The following is a 21,830-nucleotide window of genomic DNA, read 5'->3' as shown; positions in this document are numbered from 1 at the left end:
GTTGTGATACCATGAAAGAATAGTAACAGAGGAAGAATTATTGATAAGAAAATGAAAAGTGAATATTATTGATTGGTTGATTCTCTTATACACACAGTACACATGCTTAGCACGGCAGTTTGTTATATTGCGTACCAAGTTATTACTATCTCAACAAACTAATAACTGTTTCTAGCTCAACTTAACCTCTTAACAACCTTTTATACCTCTATAACTTAATAATTGTACAAAGATACTAATCCAACTAAGAATATCCAAAAGTATAATTAGATTTTTCCTCTTTGTGATGGTCAAGGAAGGTAGCAACAGATTATAAAATATTTTGAGCATGATTTATCTAACATAATTATAATAAATTACTAAGAATGACATTCAAACAAAGCATGAGGATCAAAAAGAATATATGTACAACCCAATAATCAGGCAACTTAAACATACAGATCTAAGATAGTTTGGAAGAGAATCGAAATTTTCACATGGAGCATGTTGGCCTGACCTCCATTAGTTTGGTGAAACAAAGAAAGGACAAGTTATGAAAACAAGACTACTAGATCTTGGATCACCAAAAGTTTTTAAAATATTAAAATAAAGGGATGAATATAAAATATTAAAATAAAGGGATGAATATAAAATATTAAAATAAAGGGATGAGTATAAACTCAGTGAGCCAATAAATAAATAATAAAAGGGCAACATAAAAGATTTTGGTACTTAATAATACCAAATACTATGCTAAAATAGGTTAGCTGGATAAATATCAATTATTTCAAAGTGACATAATTAAGCATATTATTGTATACTCATGGTGTATATGCACCTTTACCATAAAGTTGTGAGTCTCATCTTCCTAAATTTAAGAGTTAATTGCTTTTATACGAGTATTTAGTACGCTATTTTTTAATGCACTAAATATATTATATAATTTTTTTCTATATTGACCATAGAATTTTTTTTTTCTAGATTCGCCACTGGAGTTTCCCTAAAATATTGCTAATAAAATATAAACACTTGCTAGAACAGTGAAATGGATAGCATTCGTTTGACATTCTTATCATAGTCAACTGAAGATGTTGTGATACCATAAGAGAATAGTAATAGGGGAAGAATTATTGATAAGAAAATGAAAAGTGAATATTATTGATTGGTTGATTCTCTTAGATATACAATACGCATCCTTAGCACGACAGTTTGTTATACTGCACGTCAAGTTATTACTATCTCAACAAACTAATAACTATTTCCAGTTGAGCTTAACCTCCCAACAGCCTTTCCCACCTCTATAACTTAATAACTCTACAAAGAAACTAATCCAACTAAGAACATCCAGAAGTATAATTAATTCCTCTTTGTGAGGGGTCAAGGAAGACAGCAACAAATTATAAAATATTTTGAGCATGACTTATCTAACATAATTATAATAAATTACTAAGAATGACATTCAAACAAAGCATGAGGATAAAAAAGAATATATCTACAACCCAGTAATTAGGCAACTTAAACATACAAATCTAAGATAGTCTGAAAAAGAATCAAAAGTTTCACATGGAGCATGTTGGCCTGACCTCCATTAGTCTAGTGAAACAAAGAAAGGACAAGTTATGAAAACAAGACTACTAGATCTTGGATCACCAAAAGTATCTAAAATATTAAAATAACGAGATGAGTATAAACTCAGTGAGCAGATAAATAAATAATAAAGAGCAACATAAAAGATTTTGGTACTTAATACTACCAAATACTATGCTAAAATGTGTTAGCTGAATAAATATCAATTATTTCAAAGTCATATAATTAAGTTGAAATAAAATTTATGCTGTAACAATTTTGCTAAAATAATTTCATTGAAACATCAGAAAAATAAAGAAATCTGCATATACTAATTACATGCTTCCTATGGATGATTTTGCCATCTTAGGCCATATAATTAAAGTGTTGGCAATCTGATAGCTAGGTTGGCTTATTAGGCTCTATGATGACGTTAATGGTCCAAAAGATATAAAAATGTCAGTCATACAAATATGCAAAGCTACCCTCAAAGGATGATCACTTGATATACCCCAAGGCTATGTATATATCAAGTATTGTCTCAATGATAGTGTACATATGCTATGTTGAAATATAGATTGTTCGTCATCAATGTATTATCTATTCGGTACATATTTAAAGATATTTGGTCATTTATTTAGCTATAAATTTTAAATCTCATTTTCTTTATTCAAACAATCATCATGATCTATTCTAGAGGCTTACAAATCAACAACACAATACAAGCAATTATATTTCTAATATGAATATATATATATATATATATATATATATATATATATATATATATATATATATATATATATATATATATATACACACACTCATCTTCTACTTCTCCTTTTAATCTCATTTCACTCGCTTCCATAGTTCAACAAATAAAAGTTAATCAAATTCTAAATCTCCATTCTTCTTAATTCCATTGCAATTTAGTTCTCATATTAATTAGCAACAATTCCCATGGATAAATTCTCAAATTAATATCAAATAACACTTCTTGGACTTAATCTCACCACCATTGTAAGTTTAATAACAATATGACAAATCTCAATTCAATGTGAAGAAATAACATATCATTCTTATGAACCAACTCCCATCTTCATAAGCAAAGTTCTTAGGTTAAGATTCCTTTTTATGCTTTTATACTTCTCCAAAATTAAATTCATGGTTTACACTCAATTCTTTTTTTTAATAAATTAGTTACTACTTGCTTATATATATAAAATATTAGTTACCATCTTATTTTACTTCCAACAATTATTCAAGTTGTAATTTACTATTGCTAACATAACCTTCCTTTCCCCAAACTACATTCCAAAATCTCGTCCAAAAAACACAAAGCTTCAATGGTTATTCATTCTAGTCTTATATATAAGTTTAACATATACCGCTTATGTAAAATTATCTTTTTCCCAAAACTTCATTATTTATCTCTCTAGCAAAACACGCCAAGCATCAAATCCCTATTATTTTAACAAAAAATCTAAAAATAATACTAATCTAATCCAAAATATTTATAGCATTCAAAATAAATTTTTATCAATTAAATCTCAATAATGATTACACTTCATTGTTCACTTCCAACACGTCCTACAATCAAATTCCATTCACGTATCTTAATTGAATGCTTCAAACTCAACACAACTTAAAATCAACAATTAAAACTTAAATACTTTAGTAGCTCCTTCTAAGTAGAAATTATTTACCCAAATGGAATTTGCAAGCTTAAACAACAAGAAAGAGAAATTGAAAACAATTTAGAGCTGCTCAATACTGTTCACATCACCCAAAGAGCTGCTGGTACGTGTATTTCACTCAACACAATAGAATGACCCTAATATCACCAAAGCTTCCTAGTGTTAGTAGTATGCCCTAGAGTATATCATTTAGTATGTATCTTATACATATTTTATTAATAAAAGGTATTTTTATTTTTCCGTTTACATAATGTATTTATGTGTAATAGAAAAGGTTCATTGATATTTTGTTAGAAATTCTATTTTTAAGTTATTGAGAATATGAGTGACAGTATTTCTAGCACAAAGTATCATAAATTGGTTCACAATCAATGATATGTAACACCCTCCTTGTAGCAACTCCGTACATTCCACTGTTTCGGTGACCAGTGTCGGTTCAAATAGCTAGAACATCCGGAAAAATATTTAAACTAAAGTGAGGAACCATAATTAACTCAAATATTAATAAGAAAAATTTAGTAAAAATTTTAGAAATAAAACACAACCAAGTTAAATGAGCCGGTGCCCTAGCGATGGGTAACCTAGTGAGAAGTTGCGGTTCTCGCAACTAGGAGCCCTAGACCGGTGGAAAAAATTATAAAATAATTGTTGGGACTCTAGAGAAGGGTCATTGAGGTTCTTATAGCATTAGAATGCCAAGAAAATACATAGAAAAATTTTTCTATCGGTACAGACAATTTTGGCTCGTTAAGCCAAACGGAGGGCATTTTGGTCATTTCGTCTTCAGAGATGATTTTTGGCCAACTTGTCCAGTTAAATAAATAATTTATATAATATAAAATATGAATAAATGTTGTTAAAAATTTAATTGAAATTAAATAGACAAGAAAAGGAGAGAAAATAAAAGAAAATGGCATTATGACATCATAATGATGTCATTAAGATTCTCCCAACCAATCCAATGTTGACACATGGCATAATCTTACTTAAAAGAGGCTAAATGGGCAGAAAATGAAAAAAAAATCAGAACACCTTCTCATTTCTTCTTCTTGCCGTCACCCATACCCACCATAGCCAACCTTAGCAAGCTTTTCAAAGCTTGATTTCACTAACTTCTACCCAATAAAACCCTAACCTAGCAACACAAAAAAGTGTTCTTACATCTTGGCAAGTCTTTTGGGAGCAAAAAGAAAAGGAAAAAGGAACCCTAGCAAGTGGGAAATCTCAGTCCATAGAGGTTTGTGACCTAACTTTGAATTTCACTTTAAATTCATATTTAAGGACTATGAATGAGTGCAAATGACAAAGAAAATTGATGAAATACCATTGGTATGCTAACCCTAAATTTCAGCAGCCTTGGTTGGGGTATGATTGTGATGAGTTTTATGGAGCTAACATGCTAGTATGACTGCCCTTAAATTGCATCTCTTAAGTGGAATGTTGAAATGCAATGATATTGCATGGTATGTGATGTTTGAGTTAGGGTTTTGGGATGGAAATTGAGACTTTGATCATGTGATGATGGAAGTAGGTTTTAATGGTCAATTAGCAACCATTTGGTTTGGTTTGAATAAAAAATGAAGTGAATTGTGTAGTGGGATTTGGGTTTAGTGTGGCTGCCCTTGGTGACCTGCAGGACTGGACATGAGTCCAGTAGGTTTGGGCAGCAATACCTTGAATTGTAGAGGTTCAATTGGTGCAAGGCCAATTGCACATGAAACTAGACACATAATGGCACAACTTTGGTGAAGAAACTATGCCCAGAAAACCAAATTTAGTAGACCAAAAGATTGCCCTAATCCGAGTGACCTGCATTCTGCCTGGGCAAAAATGACTAAATGAATAGTATTTAGTCATTTGGCAATAACTCAGTGTAGAAAGGTCCAATTGACCTGAAATTTTACCAAAAACAAGCTGAGATATAGATCTACAACTTTCATGAAGAAACCTAACCCAAATTATGACCAAAACATATTCAAAAAGTGAGTTGCAGTCATTGTTCTAAGTACTGTATATTTGGTCAGTCCAGAAATTCTGGACAAAATTTTAATCTGGCTAGTTGTAGTTTTTGGGCCATAACTTGAGTTACAAAACTCCAAATGGAGTGATTCAAAAAAGGAAATGCAACTAGACAAAATAAGGAACAACTTTCATGTTGATCATTTTGCCAAATTTCCACTGCAAAAATGACTAATGGAACAGTAAAGACAAAGCATGAAAACTGAAAATTCTGTCCAATTAACATTAAGTTTAGAAATGGTATTGGCAACCAATACCAATAAATTTAGAATGCAAAATGTGGTATGTTGGGAGTATTAGAACCAATGTACCTATTGTCTATGCAAAAGTCAACATTTTAGTTGACTAATGAAATGAATAGTAACACTAAAACTTGAATTTCAAGAATTGTGAAACTTAAAAGTGTAATATGCCCTAGTACACCTAGCAAGATTGGTTTGGATAAGTTGGCATGCCAATAGGGTTCTGTTAGCAGTACTGCATATGGCTTCATGCCATTCTGTGTTTCATGGCTTCCCATGCCATTCTGTGACATAATAGCCTTTGGCTATGTTATTTGAGTTGTTACACTCGGGATTTTATCCCTGATAATTATTACAGCTTATTAGTTGTTCCGTTGCACACCGGGAGACACAATGTGACCGATGGTGTGATGGTACGAGGTACTTGGTACCCAGTGCCAATTTACCCGTTTATCCAGTCCAGTCAACTAGTATGGGTTACTCGGGCAATGATAATAAACCTTACCAAATTTTAATCGAATAATATTGCTATAAATATCAGAAATTAAGTCTATCCAAAAATGTAAAAATACACTATGCATAATTATTTTTATTTTATTTTATTTTATTTTATTTTATATTGTCACCACTAAGCAGAATTGCTTAGCGCGTCGCTTTTGCCACGCACAGGTACTGGAGACCTAGCTGGGGAGCCCAGCTAACATCAGACCGGGTGAGCCTTCAAATCTGCATCCGGAGTCCAGAGTCACCTCACATCTGCAGTGCATATGGTAGGACATTAGGACTTTGGGGTAGCACTTGTATTTTATATTTTGTATTAGTTTTGGATTGTAACTATAAACTCTTGAGATTATTGATGATGTAAATATATAAAATTTCATGTTATTGGAATTTTCTATATAATGTATGTTGATAAATGAAATGTTGAGAAATATTTATGAATGAGCTTCCAGTGATGAAGTAAACAGAAAAGTTTTGAAAATAGTATTGAGATGTTGAGATTGAGTTGAGATATGTGTATATAATGGAGTTTGGATTTGGAAATTATATTGGAAATGTTTTTAAACAGGTTTAGAAGAACTGTGTTTCCAATTTATAGCCGGCACTTTATCGGATTTTCTATAAAATTTGTGAAAAAATTCAGATTTATCAAAAATTATAAATAAATGAATTAAAAGGGATAAAGGGTAATTGAAACATGAATTGGTACTCCGGCACACTGAGTGGCATAACTTGCTCGGCTGCACTCTAGACTGGTAAGGAGTGTTACATGATACTTCACAATAAGGACATGACTTATCCAGAAAGATTGTAATCATGTTTGTTCCCAAGTTATTTATATGAGATATAAATAAGATAGAATGGTAATTCTCATGCCATATAACAAACATGATAGACACTTATGCATGATAAGTAGGCCGAACTAGTGACATTTATGACAAGCACGTGGAGTTTACTCTTGTCAATACATTGTCATAAATCATATCATATCAGTGCATATGATCTTTAAACCTGAGATAACACAGTTATCTTGTATATAGGTGGTTTGAGTTTGATACTGCTTTCATACTTGTACTGTGTATGGGTATATGGGCATGTGTTGGCTCCTACTAGTTATATATGGAGGTAGGTGTTGATCAAGATGGAATCTATTACCCTAAGTAAATAGGAATAAAATCCTATGTTCATTTAATTGTTCTTGATGTTTCAAGTTCCTGGCCAGGACAGGCAGATTTAGTCAGAAAAGAGTTTCTGCTGACAAGAAAATATAATTAATCAAGAATTAGAATTAAAAGAGAACATAATATTCATAGTAAATGGGGTTTGACATAAACCATGACTCCAGCTCGGATTGGGATTTTGTAACAGAGAGATTCTAGTGCAAGGTAACATATGATTATAGGTTCATTTAAAGGTATTCCTTGTTACTGATTGGGTGGCCATGACATGCTATACTAGGTGTCAACAATGGTCTATGAGATGCCTAAAATGATTTAGAGAAATCATTTATGGTAAGAAAGAGTTCTGATAATATTAAGAGTTAATATCATATCTCATTGCCAATTAGTGATGAGCCTAGGAAGTCACATACATACACAAGTAATCACTAAGTTAAATGTGATTTAATTGATTAATTAAAGAGTTTAATTGATTAATTAAATAGGTTTGGTTTGTAATAAGATTGCAAAGTCCCTAGCATGGCTTTAAACCAAATCTAGGTTATTGGATGTATAGTATAAGTTATATTTAAAGTGTTTAAATAAATATGAATTTAATTGAGAGAAATTAATTAATAGAGATTAATTAATTAATTTATATTTGATATAAATTGATTAGAAGAGGAGAAATAATTATTTTGGGTTGAAAACTCAAAATTACAACACAAGCGTAATTTGGTCATTTCACAGGGTGACATGTGGCACCATGAGATGGTGACACATGGCATCATGGTTTGTCATTTGTCTTCCTATCATGCAAGATGATCAAAGTCAAGATTAAGTCTAGCTTTGACACTTGGCTTAATGTGATTAGGTCAATTAAAATTAAGATGCAATCAGGTGATGACATATGACAAGGGTTTTAAGTGATGACCTAATTATATAATGTGATGTTATGAGAAAATAAAAATCAGTCACTCTTCTTATTTTCTCTCATTGGTGTCGCCACCTCTATGCTTTTCTCCTCTCTTCATATTCTCTCATCAATTCAAAGAGAATGATCCAAGTTTCTTTGAATTAAAATTGCTAGAAATTGTTTCTAGTGTCCTATATACATCTACAACCTCTCTAAAGGCAAATCCCTAATTTCTAATTGGTTGGCAAGGCTTGAGAAGCTGTTCAAGGGGCTGCCATTGGTGATCTTGGTATGGACAAGCTAGAGGGACAACATTTGGGGTCCCAGGTGCTTCACAAAGGTACCAATCACATCTACAGTGCATCAAAAGGTTAGTGCACATATTCTTGTATCAATCTAGGGTTCTAATGAATTAATTTGTTAATTCTAAAATCTTAAATGGAAAATGTAGATACTAATACATATTAAAAGCATTTAATATGCAAGTGAACATTGAAATCAATTAGGTACATAAAGAATCTTACATGATGCATTAGATCCTAGAAGAAAATTTTTGAATTCAATGTTCTAATCTAATAATTTTCATGCTACTGCTCCTTCAATTGGTATCAGAGCCACTATATTTGCCATTTAGATTGTTTAATATCTGATTTAATTGTGTGATTTAATCAAAATTTGATTGATTCATTGCTGGTTGCATAGAAGAGTGTGGCGGCATCATGTTTGTGCTCCATGGTGCGCATGGTTTGAGCACCACAATGGTGCGCAAGGTATATGGGTTTTGAATGTGCAATTGTTGTATGATCTAAGGCCCATCCCATGACTAATTAAAATATTTAATTAGGAGTTTTATTCACACAATTAAATTTTGATTCAAATATGAATTTTTAAATTTATTTGAATGAGATTCAAATCTGAATTTTTAAATTTGTTTGAATGAGATTCAAATCTGAATTTTTAAATTTGTTTTGAATAAGATTCAAATATAAATTTTTAAATTTGGTTGAATGAGACTCAAATATGAATTTTTTAGTTGAATATGAGATATTCAATTTAATTTTAGTATGTATGTTTTATTTAATTGTTAAATAGTAATATGCATGATGGATGATCATAGACAATAAAAGACCGATGTGATTGGATTTATTTCTTTTATTTTTTTTTGGGTTGTAAATTAATTAATTTATTTTGGTGGCATGTATTATAAGTGTTGTAATAATTTTGGATTGTAATTTCATTTATTTGAGGGCTTTAAAGTCCATGTTCTTGTAAATTCACCTTGGTATGCCAAGGATTACTATGTAATTCGATTGCAAGAAGATCAAGGAGGTCAAGAGTATTAGTGAGACCAGTGGGAGGAATTCAAGATCAAGTATTGATTATGTACTCCTTCAACAACTCTTGTAAAATGAATGAATGAAATGCTTCTATGAATGCCCTGATTCAATTCTTGGTGGCTCAGAATTGAATCCCTTAGAAAGTCCATGATCATACCATATTTATTGTTTATCTATGTATGCATGAGATGTATGGGAATATATGCAAGTATATGATATATGCATGCTAAGTGGATAATGTACAGAGTGAGACCATAATAGCAATTAAGCCGACCACAAAATCTTCCAAACAAATGATTAAGTTGGAAATGATATAATTAAAGTAATTATATCATGGGCCATCTATTGAGGCAATTATTTTAAGAAATTTTAAATACTTGCATATGATGTAATTAATTTAAGAGATTTTCTTAAGAATAATTGTTAAGCAAGAGATGTTGTAAATATGTAAATGGTTTGGTAGCCAATAATAGATGTGCTTGAGGACATTAAAATTATTTGCATGTTTACTGGCTCAATGGGATCAACTTAACTAATGTAAGATAAGTCAATAATGGATATGCCTGAGATTTTGAGCATTAGGGGCTAGATAAAGGATTGAACCTCACATGAAATGTGATGGGCAGGAAGTTGCTCACTTATAGCTTATTGTAATTCCAATAATGGATGTGCCTGAGGATGATCAATAAGACTATAAGAATTCAATCACCCACTAGAAATCCATCCAACTAGGATTTCCGTTTCCTACTTTGGAAGTGTAGGATTCGCTAAGTTAGTGGGAGGACCAATTTGATTAAAAGACCATAATTATTTTGGTTAATTACATGATAAATTTACTAATTAATCTAGTTATTTTTTGCAGTTATTCTTTTGATAATAATGAGCACACAACAACCACCACCATCCAATATACTTGCGAGCATACTTGATCACAATAGGTTGATGGGACCTAATTTTTTAGATTGACTAAGAAATTTAAAACTCGTCTTGAACTTAGAACGTATTGGATATGTTTTAGACTCAAAGGTTCCTGTTCCCTTACCTTCAGAGGCCACTCAAGAGGAAGACAAGTGGAAGGAGCATGATATGAGAGCCAAGTGTTTCATGCTTGTTTCTATGAGTAATGAGTTACAGAAGTAACATGAAAATATGCAATATGCGAGTGAGATCCTTCTTCACTTGCAAGAGTTGTATGGTGAGCACAGTAGAAATGCTAGGTATGAGATATCTAGACAGCTCTTCAGCATGAGGATGTCTAAAGGACATAATGTTGGGGATCATGTCTACAAGATGATTCGGCTGATTGAGCAGCTAGAACATCTTGACTTTCACATGAATTTCCAACTACAGACGGATTTGATTCTTCAGTCCCTACCTGAGTCATTTGGGAATTTTGTGACAAATTTCCATATGACTAAGCAGGAATACACCTTGGCTGGTTTACTTAACATGCTTGTTATTGCCCAAAAGAATATGTCGGGTAATAAAGGAAAAGAGGTAGCTTTGATTGCATCTTTTTCTGCTGGAAAGTCCAACAAGAAGAAGGGCAATAAGAAAAAAAAAATCTCAAATTCCTGATCCTTCTAAGAAGATAGCCAAACAAAAAGGGAAGACCCAAGCTGATAAAGGCAAAGGAAAGTGTTTTCACTGTCAGAAGGATGGGCACTGGAATAGAAACTGCCAGAGTATAGCAAGTAATAGCAGCTTGCAGTAACAAGATATTAGACTCTGGGTTGGCAATGGCTTAACTGTTGAAGCTTTAGCCATAGGATCTAAATCTTTATACATGTGTGGACATGTTTTGTATTTAAATAAGGTTTTGCATATACCTGATGCTTTTAAGAACATCATTTCTATATCTAGTTTGACTAGAGATGGTTATGAATTTTAGTTCATAAATGATGTTTGCAATATTTATTTTGGAAATAAATATGTTAGTTCGGGTTATACGCATGATGGACTTTATTATTTAGATAATAATGTTAAATACAAATCTAATGCAAGGAATCTAAAAGAATGCAATGCCATGTTGAAAATCAACTCAAGTTCAAAATATATTTGAAACTTAAGATTAGGTCATGTTGTAGAAGATAGGATTGAAAAACTGGAGAAAATGGAGATTTTATCCTCATTGTATTCTGAACCTAATCCAACTTGTGAATCCTGCCTTCAAGGCAAAATGACTAGATCACCCTTTGTTGGACAAGGACTAAGAGCTGAAAATATTTTAGAGCCAATACATAGTGATGTATGTGGTCCATTTAAAGAAATGGCTAGAGGCGGTTTTCATTATTTTATTACCTTCACTGATGATTAATCAAGGTTTAGGTATTTGTATTTGATGAAATATAAACATGAATCCTTTGAAAAGTTCAAAGAATTTAAATCTGAAGTAGAAAATCAAACAGGAAAAAGCATTAAAGCTCTTCAATCAGATCGTGGAGGTGAATACTTGAGTACTGAATTTGATGAATACTTGAAAGAGCATGGCATTGTTTCCTAGCTAACTCCTCTAGGAACGCCACAGCTGAATGGTGTATCTGAAAGGAGAAATCGTACCCTATTAGATATGGTACGTAGCATGATGAGCTATACTGATATGTCAATCACCTTTTGGGGATTTGCATTAGAATCAGCTTTGCATATTCTGAATAAGATTCCATCAAAATCAGTATCTTCCATACCTTATGAGTTATGGCATGGAAGAAAATCAAGTTTTAAGCATGTTAAGATTTGGGGTTATCCAGCTTATATCAAAAAGCTAAACACTAATAAATTGGAAACTAGATCAAAAAAAGGTCGATTTATTGGATATCCAAAAGAGAGTTTTGGATATTATTTTTATTTTTATTTGCCTACATCACAAAAGGTTGTGGTAAGTAGAGATGCCACATTTCTTGAACAACAGTTTGTTCAAGAAGGAGGCAAAGGAAGGCAAATAGAGTTAGAATTGGAGAATTCTGACCAATAAACAGATTAGATGGATATAGATCCATCTAGTCAACCTACACCTATTGATGAAGCATCTATAGCTATCCCTCGCAGATCAACCAGGATATCTCACCCACCTGTGAGATATGGTTTTCTTCATAAAGATGAACAAGAGTTGTTTACTCATGAAGAAGTAGATCATGGAGATGATCCACTTACCTATGAAGAAGCTATATCAGATATAGACTCTTCAAAATGGATTGTTGCTATGAAATCTGAAATTGATTCCATGTATAAGAATCAAGTTTGGGATCTTGTTGACCCACCTGAAGGTATTGTACCTATAGGGAATAAATGGGTTTTTAAGAAGAAAATTGGTTCTGATGGAAAGGTAGAGACCTATAAAGCAAGGCTAGTAGCGAAAGGGTTTCGCCAAAGGCAAGGAATCGACTATGAGGAGACTTTCTCACCTGTTGCCATGCTTAAATCAATTAGGATTCTATTAGCAATAGCTACATACTATGATTATGAGATTTGGCAGATGGATGTTAAAATAGCTTTCCTCAATGGATACATTGAAGAAAACATTTTCATGGAACAACCTAGGGGTTTTGAATTCCAAGATGGTTGCAAGGTATGCAAGCTAAAGCGATCCATTTATGGGTTGAAACAAGCTTCAAGGAGTTGGAACATCTATTTTAATGAAGCCATTAAGTCATTTGGTTTTATAAAAAAAGAGGATGAGCCATGTGTATATAAGAAGGTTAGTAATAGTGCTATCACTTTCCTTGTCTTTTATATGGATGATATTCTGTTGATAGGTAATGACATAGGTATATTAACAACTGTCAAGATATGGTTGTCAAATACATTCTCCATGAAAGACTTAAGGGAGGCAACCTATATTTTTGGGATTTGCATCTATAGAGATAGAGCGAAAAGAATAATTGCTTTATCCCAAAGTCTATGTTTGGAAAAGGTGTTAAAGATGTTTAACATGCTTGATTCCAAGAGAGGATTGTTACCAGTAAGACATGGTATCCACTTTTCTAAAGAGATGTCTCCAAAGACGCCTGAAGAAAGAGATAAAATAGCCAGGATTCCATATGCTTCAGCTATTGAAAGTTTGATGTATGCAATGATGTGTACTAGGCCGGATATCGCACATGTTGTTAGTTTGACTAGCAGGTTTCAATCCAATCCAGGTTTAGAACACTGGATAGCTGTCAGGAATATTCTTAAGTACTTGAGAAGAACTAAGGATTTATTCTTGATTTACAGAGGTGGTGACTTGCAATTGGATGATTATACTGATTCTAATTTCCAATCAGATATCAATGATAGAAAGTCTAGCTCTGAGTTTGTATTCATTTGTAATGGAGGTGCAGTTAGTTGGAAGAGTTCCAAACAGCGTACGACTGCTGATTCTACTACAGAGGCTGAGTACATTGCTGCATCAGATGCTACAAAAGAGGCTGTTTGGATAAGGAACCCTGATCTCACTAGAAATCCAAACATGTAGAAAGGAATTACCACATTATTAGAGAGATAGTTGGGCAAGGCGATGTAGACATGCAGAAAATAGCATCAGCTGAAAATCCAGCTGATCCATTCACTGAGGCTATGTTACAAGCTCAGTTAGACTGACATCTTGAGAAGATGGGTCTGAGATACTGTAATGAATGGCTCTAGTGCTAGTGGTAGATTATTAGTAGTATGCCCTAGAGCATATCATTTAGTATGTATTTTGTACATATTTTATTAATAAAAGGCAATTTCACTTTTCCGTTTATATAATGTATTTATGTGTAATAGAAAAGGTCCATTGATATTTTGTTAGAAATTCTATTCTTAAGTTGTTAAGAATATGAGTGACAATATTTTTAGCACAAAGTATCATAAATTGGTTCACAATCAAGGATACTTCACAATAAGGACATGAGTTATCCAGAAAGATTGTAATCATGTTTGTTCCCAAGTTATTTATATGAGATGTAAATAAGATAGAATGGTGAGTCTCATGCCATATAACAAACATGATAGGCACTTATGCATGATAAATAGGCTGAACCAGTGACATTTATGACAAGCACGTGGAATTTACTCTTGTCAATGCATTGTCATAAATCATATCAGTGCATATAATCTTTAGACCAGAGATAACACAGTTATCTTGTATATAGGTGGTTTGAGTGTGATACTGCTTTCATACTTGTACTGTGTATGGGTATATGAGCATGTATTGGCTCCTACTTGTTATATATGGAGGTAGGTGTTGATCAAGATGGAATCTGTTACCTTAAGTAAATAGGGATAAAATCCTATGTTCATTTAATTGTTCTTGATGTTTCAAGTTCTTGGCCAGGACAGATAGATTTAGTCAGAAAAGAGTTTTTGATAAGAAAATCTAATTAATCAAGAACTGAAATTAAAAGAGAACATAATATTCATAGCAAATTGGGTTTGACATAAACCATGACTCCAGCTCAGATTGGGATTTTGTAACAGAGAGATTCTAGTGCATGATAACATATGATTATAGGTTCATTTAAAGGTATTCCTTTTTACTGATTGGGTGGCCATGGCATGCTATGCTAGGTGTCAACAATGGTCTATGAGATGCCTAAAATGATTTAGAGAAATCATTTATGGTGAGAAAGAGTTCTGATGATATTAAGAGTTAATACCATATCTCATTGCCAATTAGTGATGAGCCTAGTAAGTCACACACATACACAAGTAATCACCAAGTTAAATGTGATTTAATTTATTAATTAAAGAGTTTAATTGATTAATTAAATAGGTTTGGTTTGCAATAAGATTGTAAAGTCCCTAGCATGGCTTGAAACCAAATCTAGGTTATTGGATGTATAGTATAAGTTATATTTAAAGTGTTTAAATAAATATGAATTTAATTGAGAGAAATTAATTAATGGAGATTAATTAATTAATTTATATTTGATATAAATTGATTAGAAGAGGAGAAATAATTATTTTGGGTTGAGAACTCAAAATTACAAGATAAGGGCAATTTGGTCATTTCACAAGGTGACATGTGGCACCATGAGATTGTGACACATGGCATCATGATTTGTCATTTGTCTTCCTATAATGTAAGATGATCAAAGTCAAGATTAAGTATAGCTTTGACACTTGGCTTAATGTGATTAGGTCAATTAAAATTAAGATGCAATCAGGTGATAACATGTGGCAAGGGTTTTAAGCGATGACCTAATTATATAATGTGATGTTATGAGAAAATAAAAATCAGTCACTCTTCTTATTTTCTCTCATTGGTGCCGCCACCTCTATGCTCTTCTCCTCTCTTCATATTCTCTCATCAATTCAAAGAGAATGATCCAAGTTTCTTTGAATTAAAATTGCTAGAAATTATTTCTAGTGTCCTATATACATCTACATCCTCTCTAAAGTCAAATCCCTAATTTCTAATTAGTTGGCAAGGCTTGAGAAGTTGTTCAAGAGGCTGCCATTGGTGATCTTGGTGTGGACAAGCTAGAGGGACAACATTTGGGGTCCTAGGTGCTTCACAAAGGTACCAATCACATCTACAGTGTATCAAAAGGTTAGTGCACATATTCTTGTATCAATCAAGGGTTCTAATGAATTAATTTATTAATTCTAAAATCTTAAATGGTAAATGTAGATCCTAATACATATTAAAAGTGTTTTAATATGCAATTAAACATTGAAATCAATTAGGTACATAAAGAATCTTGTATGATGCATGAGACCCTAGAAGAAAAATTTTGAATTCAATGTTCTAATCTAATAATTTTCATGCTTCCGCTCCTTCACCTAGACCACCAACTATAATGGGGAACTCCATTTAAGACTTAATGGCGTAAAAAATGGCAACAATTGCAACAATTCACTACAAAAAAAAATGCTTATTTCCCATGACTTGTTTTTATCGCTAATAACTAAATGTCATCACTAATTGTTTTAGTGATGGATATTGGGTTATCGTTGCTCATCGCAAATACCTCCCTTGCTAGTATTTTTTTACGATGAAGTCATTCAAAATAATGTGTTTGTGAGGTTTTTATTAGTTGTAAATGATTTTCATTGTCATTGGTAATACATTAAAAGCAATAAGGAGAGACGAGAAAGTGACTATAAGCGATGAACAACTGATCGTTGCTAATGACAATTAATGACAAAATCTTTCAGTTGTGATGAGTAGTGTTTTGTCACTAAAAACAAAAAATTTGTTGCTAGCATGTAAGCGAGGAAATTTTTTAAAGATAAGACAAATATTGTCACTAAAAATAATTAATGACAAAAGATTATAGTTGTGATGAGTTTATGTTTGTCATTGTTAACATAAAATATGATGTTAGTAAGTAGGTAAGCGTTCAAGATATATTTAATGGCAAATGAATGGTCTGGCTACCTATACTTAGTGACAAAAGATTATATTTATGATGAGGTTATATTTGATATTAATAACATAAAGTTTGTCACTAATAAGTAAGCAAGAGGGGAAATTATTTAGTGACGCAACAACAATCGTTGCTAATGGTAATTAATGACAAAAATATACTTTTGCATTTGGGTTATGTCTGTTGTTAATAATATAAAGTTTGTTGTTGGTAAGTAAATAAGGAAGGAAAACTTCTTTAGTGACAAAACTTGGCATTACAAGAATAATTTGATCGCTATCATTTGGGTATCACCATTCACTCCCACCTTTTATTAGTCACCATATGGTAAATTTTTGTCACTAATAATTTTAAAAATTTAAGGTTTATGTGACAAAAATTACATTGATATACAATTTGTTATAATAATTTGCATTGGAGTTTTTTTTTATTTGTTCTTAATTTTTAGATTTTTTTTTTCATTTAAATTAGATAGTTTTCCTTAAATAAGGGATAACTAAAGAAGACAAAATTTGAACTTATGAAACTTTAAAATTTAGCAACAAAAATATAAAATAAAGAATATTCATAAAATCTGAAATGATTTAAAAAATCTAATAATATTTTTCCTTGTAGAATTATACTAAAATGATGGACTAGTGTTATAAAACTCAAAAATAAAAACAAGAAATACTAATTGCCATTTGAAGTGCTATCTAAATAGCGTCCATTATGCTCTCCTCACCTTCATTATTCTCCTATAAAACAACAAAGAATAACTTTATATATATGATGCACTTGTATTATATAGATGTTTTCAAGCATAATTGTATAATATTTCATTGCATTTAGATATGTAATTGCATGCATATTGATTATTTCATTAGTTTTTGTAAATTTCATTGATGCATGCTAAAATCTATGTTTTTTTATATATTTTTAGGTATTCTGAAGGAAATTCAAAGCATAAGAGCAAAGGAGGGAGCTTGGAAGAACTTAAGGAGCAAGGCAAGCTGTTGATGCACCTTACATGGGTCATGTAAACTCAGACTTAGACTCGTGTAACCTCCTGCCTAGTGAAACTTGAAGAAGTGCAGAAAAGCCACAATACATGGGCCGTGTAACTCGATCCATGTAACCTTTGGAGACCCATATAACTTTCTGGTGCCAAGGCTTGAAGAAGTAAGTAGAGTAGCTGCAGTACACTAGCCGTGTAAGTTAACTTGTGTAAACATCCAAGGCCCATGTAACTTACTGTTCTCCATTCGAAAGAAGCCATCAGCTCCAGTAACTTACACGCCCTAGGTCATGTAGTGACACACGGGCCGTGTACTACATTTTAGCAACTTTTTAGATCTGACTCCAACTCCTATTTTGGCACACCAATTAGACTTCTAATGCCTTTGGGACTCTAAAGCTTAACCCTAGGATCCTTAATATAAATAGAAGCTAACATAAAGCATAATAGGGAGCTTTTTGGAGAGACACACATGCACACAGCGAAGAGTTTTGAAAGAAGCCTTCCTAAGGAACCTTAGCCGTCTTGAAGAAGGATCACATCAATGCCAAGGACAGACTTCTTAGCCAAAGTTCCTTAAGTTCATAGCTGTAGAATCCTCCCTGGGTTCTTTTGGTTTTAATCTTTAGATTGGTTTTATGTGCTTTTACTTTTATATTGTGTTTTTCAAGCTCACTATGAATGAGTAACTCCTTAAATTCAGGAATTAATAAACTAACATTCTTGACTTTTGTTATGGATATATGTTGAGTTTTATTTAATGGAATTGAGTTTTGTTCCTTTATTCAATCTCTTATGTTCTTATTACATGCTATGTGTTGGTACCCACCTAGCTATGATCTAAAATACTAATTGAAGAACTAAAAGGTAAAGATTAGTATTAGAAAATCATGATATTTAACCTAGGAAATCTGACCTAGAGATAGGCTGATGACCTTTGTGGAATTCTAAAATTAATCATAAATCTTAAAGGGTTTTGATTAGGACTAATCACCAATGAAAGTAGGGTTTAACTCTAATTGAAATATATCTTAGATACCTTGAGAGGATATCTAGGATACCTTAGGATTAATTTCCATCAAAGAAACAAATACTCAATGATAAAGTAAGATTAAACCTATAACAAAGTTAAAGTGTGAAATCTAAAATTTCAGAATTGTTCACACAATTAGAATTTTCTTCAAGTTTCCAAACTTACCTTCTTTCTCAACATTTCTTTGTTTAGTTTAGAATTTACCCGCTCACAACTTTTGGTAGTTTAAACAGTTAAGATTGCTGTGCAGTTTAGTACTTACGCCTTTAACTCCTCGTGGGAACGATACTCTATTCATCACTTTATTACTTGTTAGCGATTCGTGCACTTGCTGTGGTTGTAAAATCAGGAAAATAAGTTTTTGACACCGTTGTCGTGGAGTTTAGTAATATTAGACGATAGACAATTTAGTTGATTTAAACATTTGTATCTTTTATTATTTTAGATTTATTTATCTTTTTTTTTCTTCTTTTAAGGACAGAAATTAGTACATGATCAGAACAACCAAACCTAAAGAAGAATTGCTAGAATTGGATCCTGAAATAGATAAGACTCTGAGAACCATCAGGAGAGGAAGAAGAAATCAAGAGCCAGAAGTCAAACCTGAAGCTATTGAAGGTTCAATTATGGTTGATAATAACAATAATAGGAAAAGATCCCTAAGGGATTATAGAGCTCCTAATATTCAAAGATACCAGTCCAGCATCACTAGGCCTACAATCGAGGCCAATAATTTCGAACTTAATCTAGCATGGCTCCAGATGATCCAGCAAACTCAGTTTGAAGGCTTACCTATGGAGGATCCATACTGTCACCTATAGTGCTTTCTCGCTCTATGTGATACTTTCAAGATGAATGGAGTTTCGGATCAAGCCATTCGACTTTAAGCACTCCCATTCTCATTGAGAGATAAAGCAAGGAAGTGGCTGCTCTCTCAACCAGCTGGTAGTTTCACTAATTGGGAAGGTCTCTCATAAGCCTTCCTAGCAAGGTACTTTCCACCTGCAAAAACAACAAAATTGAGGTTAGAACTGAACATCTTCAAGCAAAAAAAAGGAGAGTCACTCTATGACGCATGGAAGAGATACAAAGACCTTCAAAGGGAATGTCCCCATCATGGCATAAAAGATTGGCTCCTTGTCTAGAATTTCTATAATGGTTTGCTACCATCCATAAGGAACTCAGTTGACTCAGTTGCAAGAGGAGACCTTATGGAGAAAATGGTAGCCAAAGCTTTGGAATTACTAGAAAGTGTTACATACCATAATTTTGAGTGGTCAAATGAAAGGCGAGATGCAAGAAAAATAGCAGGGGTCATAGAGTTGGATGCCCTCAATATGATTAATGCTTAATTTGACCAACTCACCAAAAGACTTGATAGAATGTAGGCCAACATAATAGGAGCAAGTAACCAGTTCTGCGATAGCTGTGGGGGAGGTCATACAACTTCAGAATGCAATCTTTACAGTGAGCCTTCCATAGAGCAATTGAACTATGTGAACAATGGAGGGAACTTCAACCAGAGGCAGTTCAATAACCCACATTTCGACACATATAATCCTAGATGGAGGAATCACCCAAATTTCTTGTGGTCCAAGTTGCAGAATTCTTAGAACCAACCCATAAACAAATAGCAAGGATATAGGCCACCACCACTAGGTTTCCAGAATATAGGACAAAATTTGATGTAGCAACAAGCACCACTTCTTCAACTTCAACAGGCAGAATCAAAGTTAACTATGGAGTCTATGATAGAGAGCTTTTTAGCAGCATAGCAACAGCAAAATGAGATGATCAAGCAACTAGCTTCCAGGATGGATCAACTAGCCACCCACAATAAAATGCTTGAAAATCAGATCTCTCGGTAGGCCAGTTCTTCAAGTAAACAAGGTGGAAAGTCACCTGAAATGAATCCTAAGAAACATTGCAAAGTTGTCACCTTGAGGAGTGGGAGAACATTACAGGAACTGAAAGAAAAGTAAAAACAGAAAGAAGAAACTCTTGGAAACCCGAACGTTTAAGAAGAGGAAGAAGAGAAGCAAGTTGAGGAAAGTGAAGAAAATGGAGAGAAGAAGAAAAAGCAACTACCAGAACCTTACTAGCCCTCCTTACCTTTTCCTCAGAGATTTCAGAAAGCTAAATTAAATAAATAGTTTGGAAAATTTTTAGAGGTTTTATAGAAGTTCTACATAAATATTCCTTGTACATAAGCGTTATCTCAGATGCCTTCTTACACAAAATTTCTAAAGGAAATCCTTTCTAAGAAAAGGAGACTGGAGGATTATGAGACAGTTACTCTAACAGAAGAATGTAATGCCATCCTACAAAATAAGCTGCCTCTGAAATTGAAAGATCCTGGAAGCTTCTCCGTACCATACTTGATTGGTAATATGAATATCAACAAAGCCCTCTATGACCTTGGAGCCAGCGTGAGCCTAATGCCCTTGTCTATATATCAGAAGCTGAATGTGGGAGAACTGAAACCAACTACCATTTCCTTGCAATTAGTAGACAGATCTATCAAGTACCCAGTTGGCATCTTAGAAAATATCCCCATCAAGGTGAGAAAATTTTTTATTCTAGTAGATTTTGTTATCCTGGAGATCGAGGAAGATGTCCAATTTCTCATACTATTGGAAAGACTTTTCTTGGCAACTGCTGGAGCAATCATAGACATAAAAAATGGGCATTTAACTCTCAAAGTGGGGGATGAAGAGGTAGAATTCAACCTGTTCCAAGCATTAAAGCAAAAGTCTAAACTTGATGAATGTTTAAGGGCTGACATCATAAACAAGCTGATGGAGGAAGAATTTTAAAAGAGATATCCTGAAGATCCTCTTGAAGCTTGTATAGTGCATGGTCACACAGTATAGAATGAGAACAAAGAAATTGCAGCATATATAGAACTACTTGAGGTAAATCCACCTCTACCTTTGGCCCAAGCACCTCTAGTAGAAAATCTACAGACAGAGCAACCCAAGAATAACCTTCAAGAAGAAACAAAATAGGTAGAATTAAAATCTCTTCCTTCTACCCTAAGGTATGCATTCTT

General features: G+C 33.0%; 1 protein-coding gene across 1 annotated transcript; it reads left to right on the top strand.

Annotated features, from left to right (window-relative positions):
* The first annotated feature begins 21,000 nt into the window (after window positions 1–21,000).
* LOC131179484 (uncharacterized) lies at window positions 21,001–21,594 on the top strand. Its single transcript, XM_058146339.1, has one exon. The coding sequence runs from the start codon at window positions 21,001–21,003 to the stop codon at window positions 21,592–21,594; it is 594 nt and encodes a 197-aa protein (XP_058002322.1).
* Window positions 21,595–21,830: the final 236 nt, after the last annotated feature.

The sequence above is a fragment of the Hevea brasiliensis genome, chromosome 4 (assembly GCF_030052815.1).
Source record: "Hevea brasiliensis isolate MT/VB/25A 57/8 chromosome 4, ASM3005281v1, whole genome shotgun sequence".
Lineage (NCBI taxonomy): Eukaryota > Viridiplantae > Streptophyta > Magnoliopsida > Malpighiales > Euphorbiaceae > Hevea > Hevea brasiliensis.
This window is presented reverse-complemented; position numbering and strand designations above follow the sequence as displayed.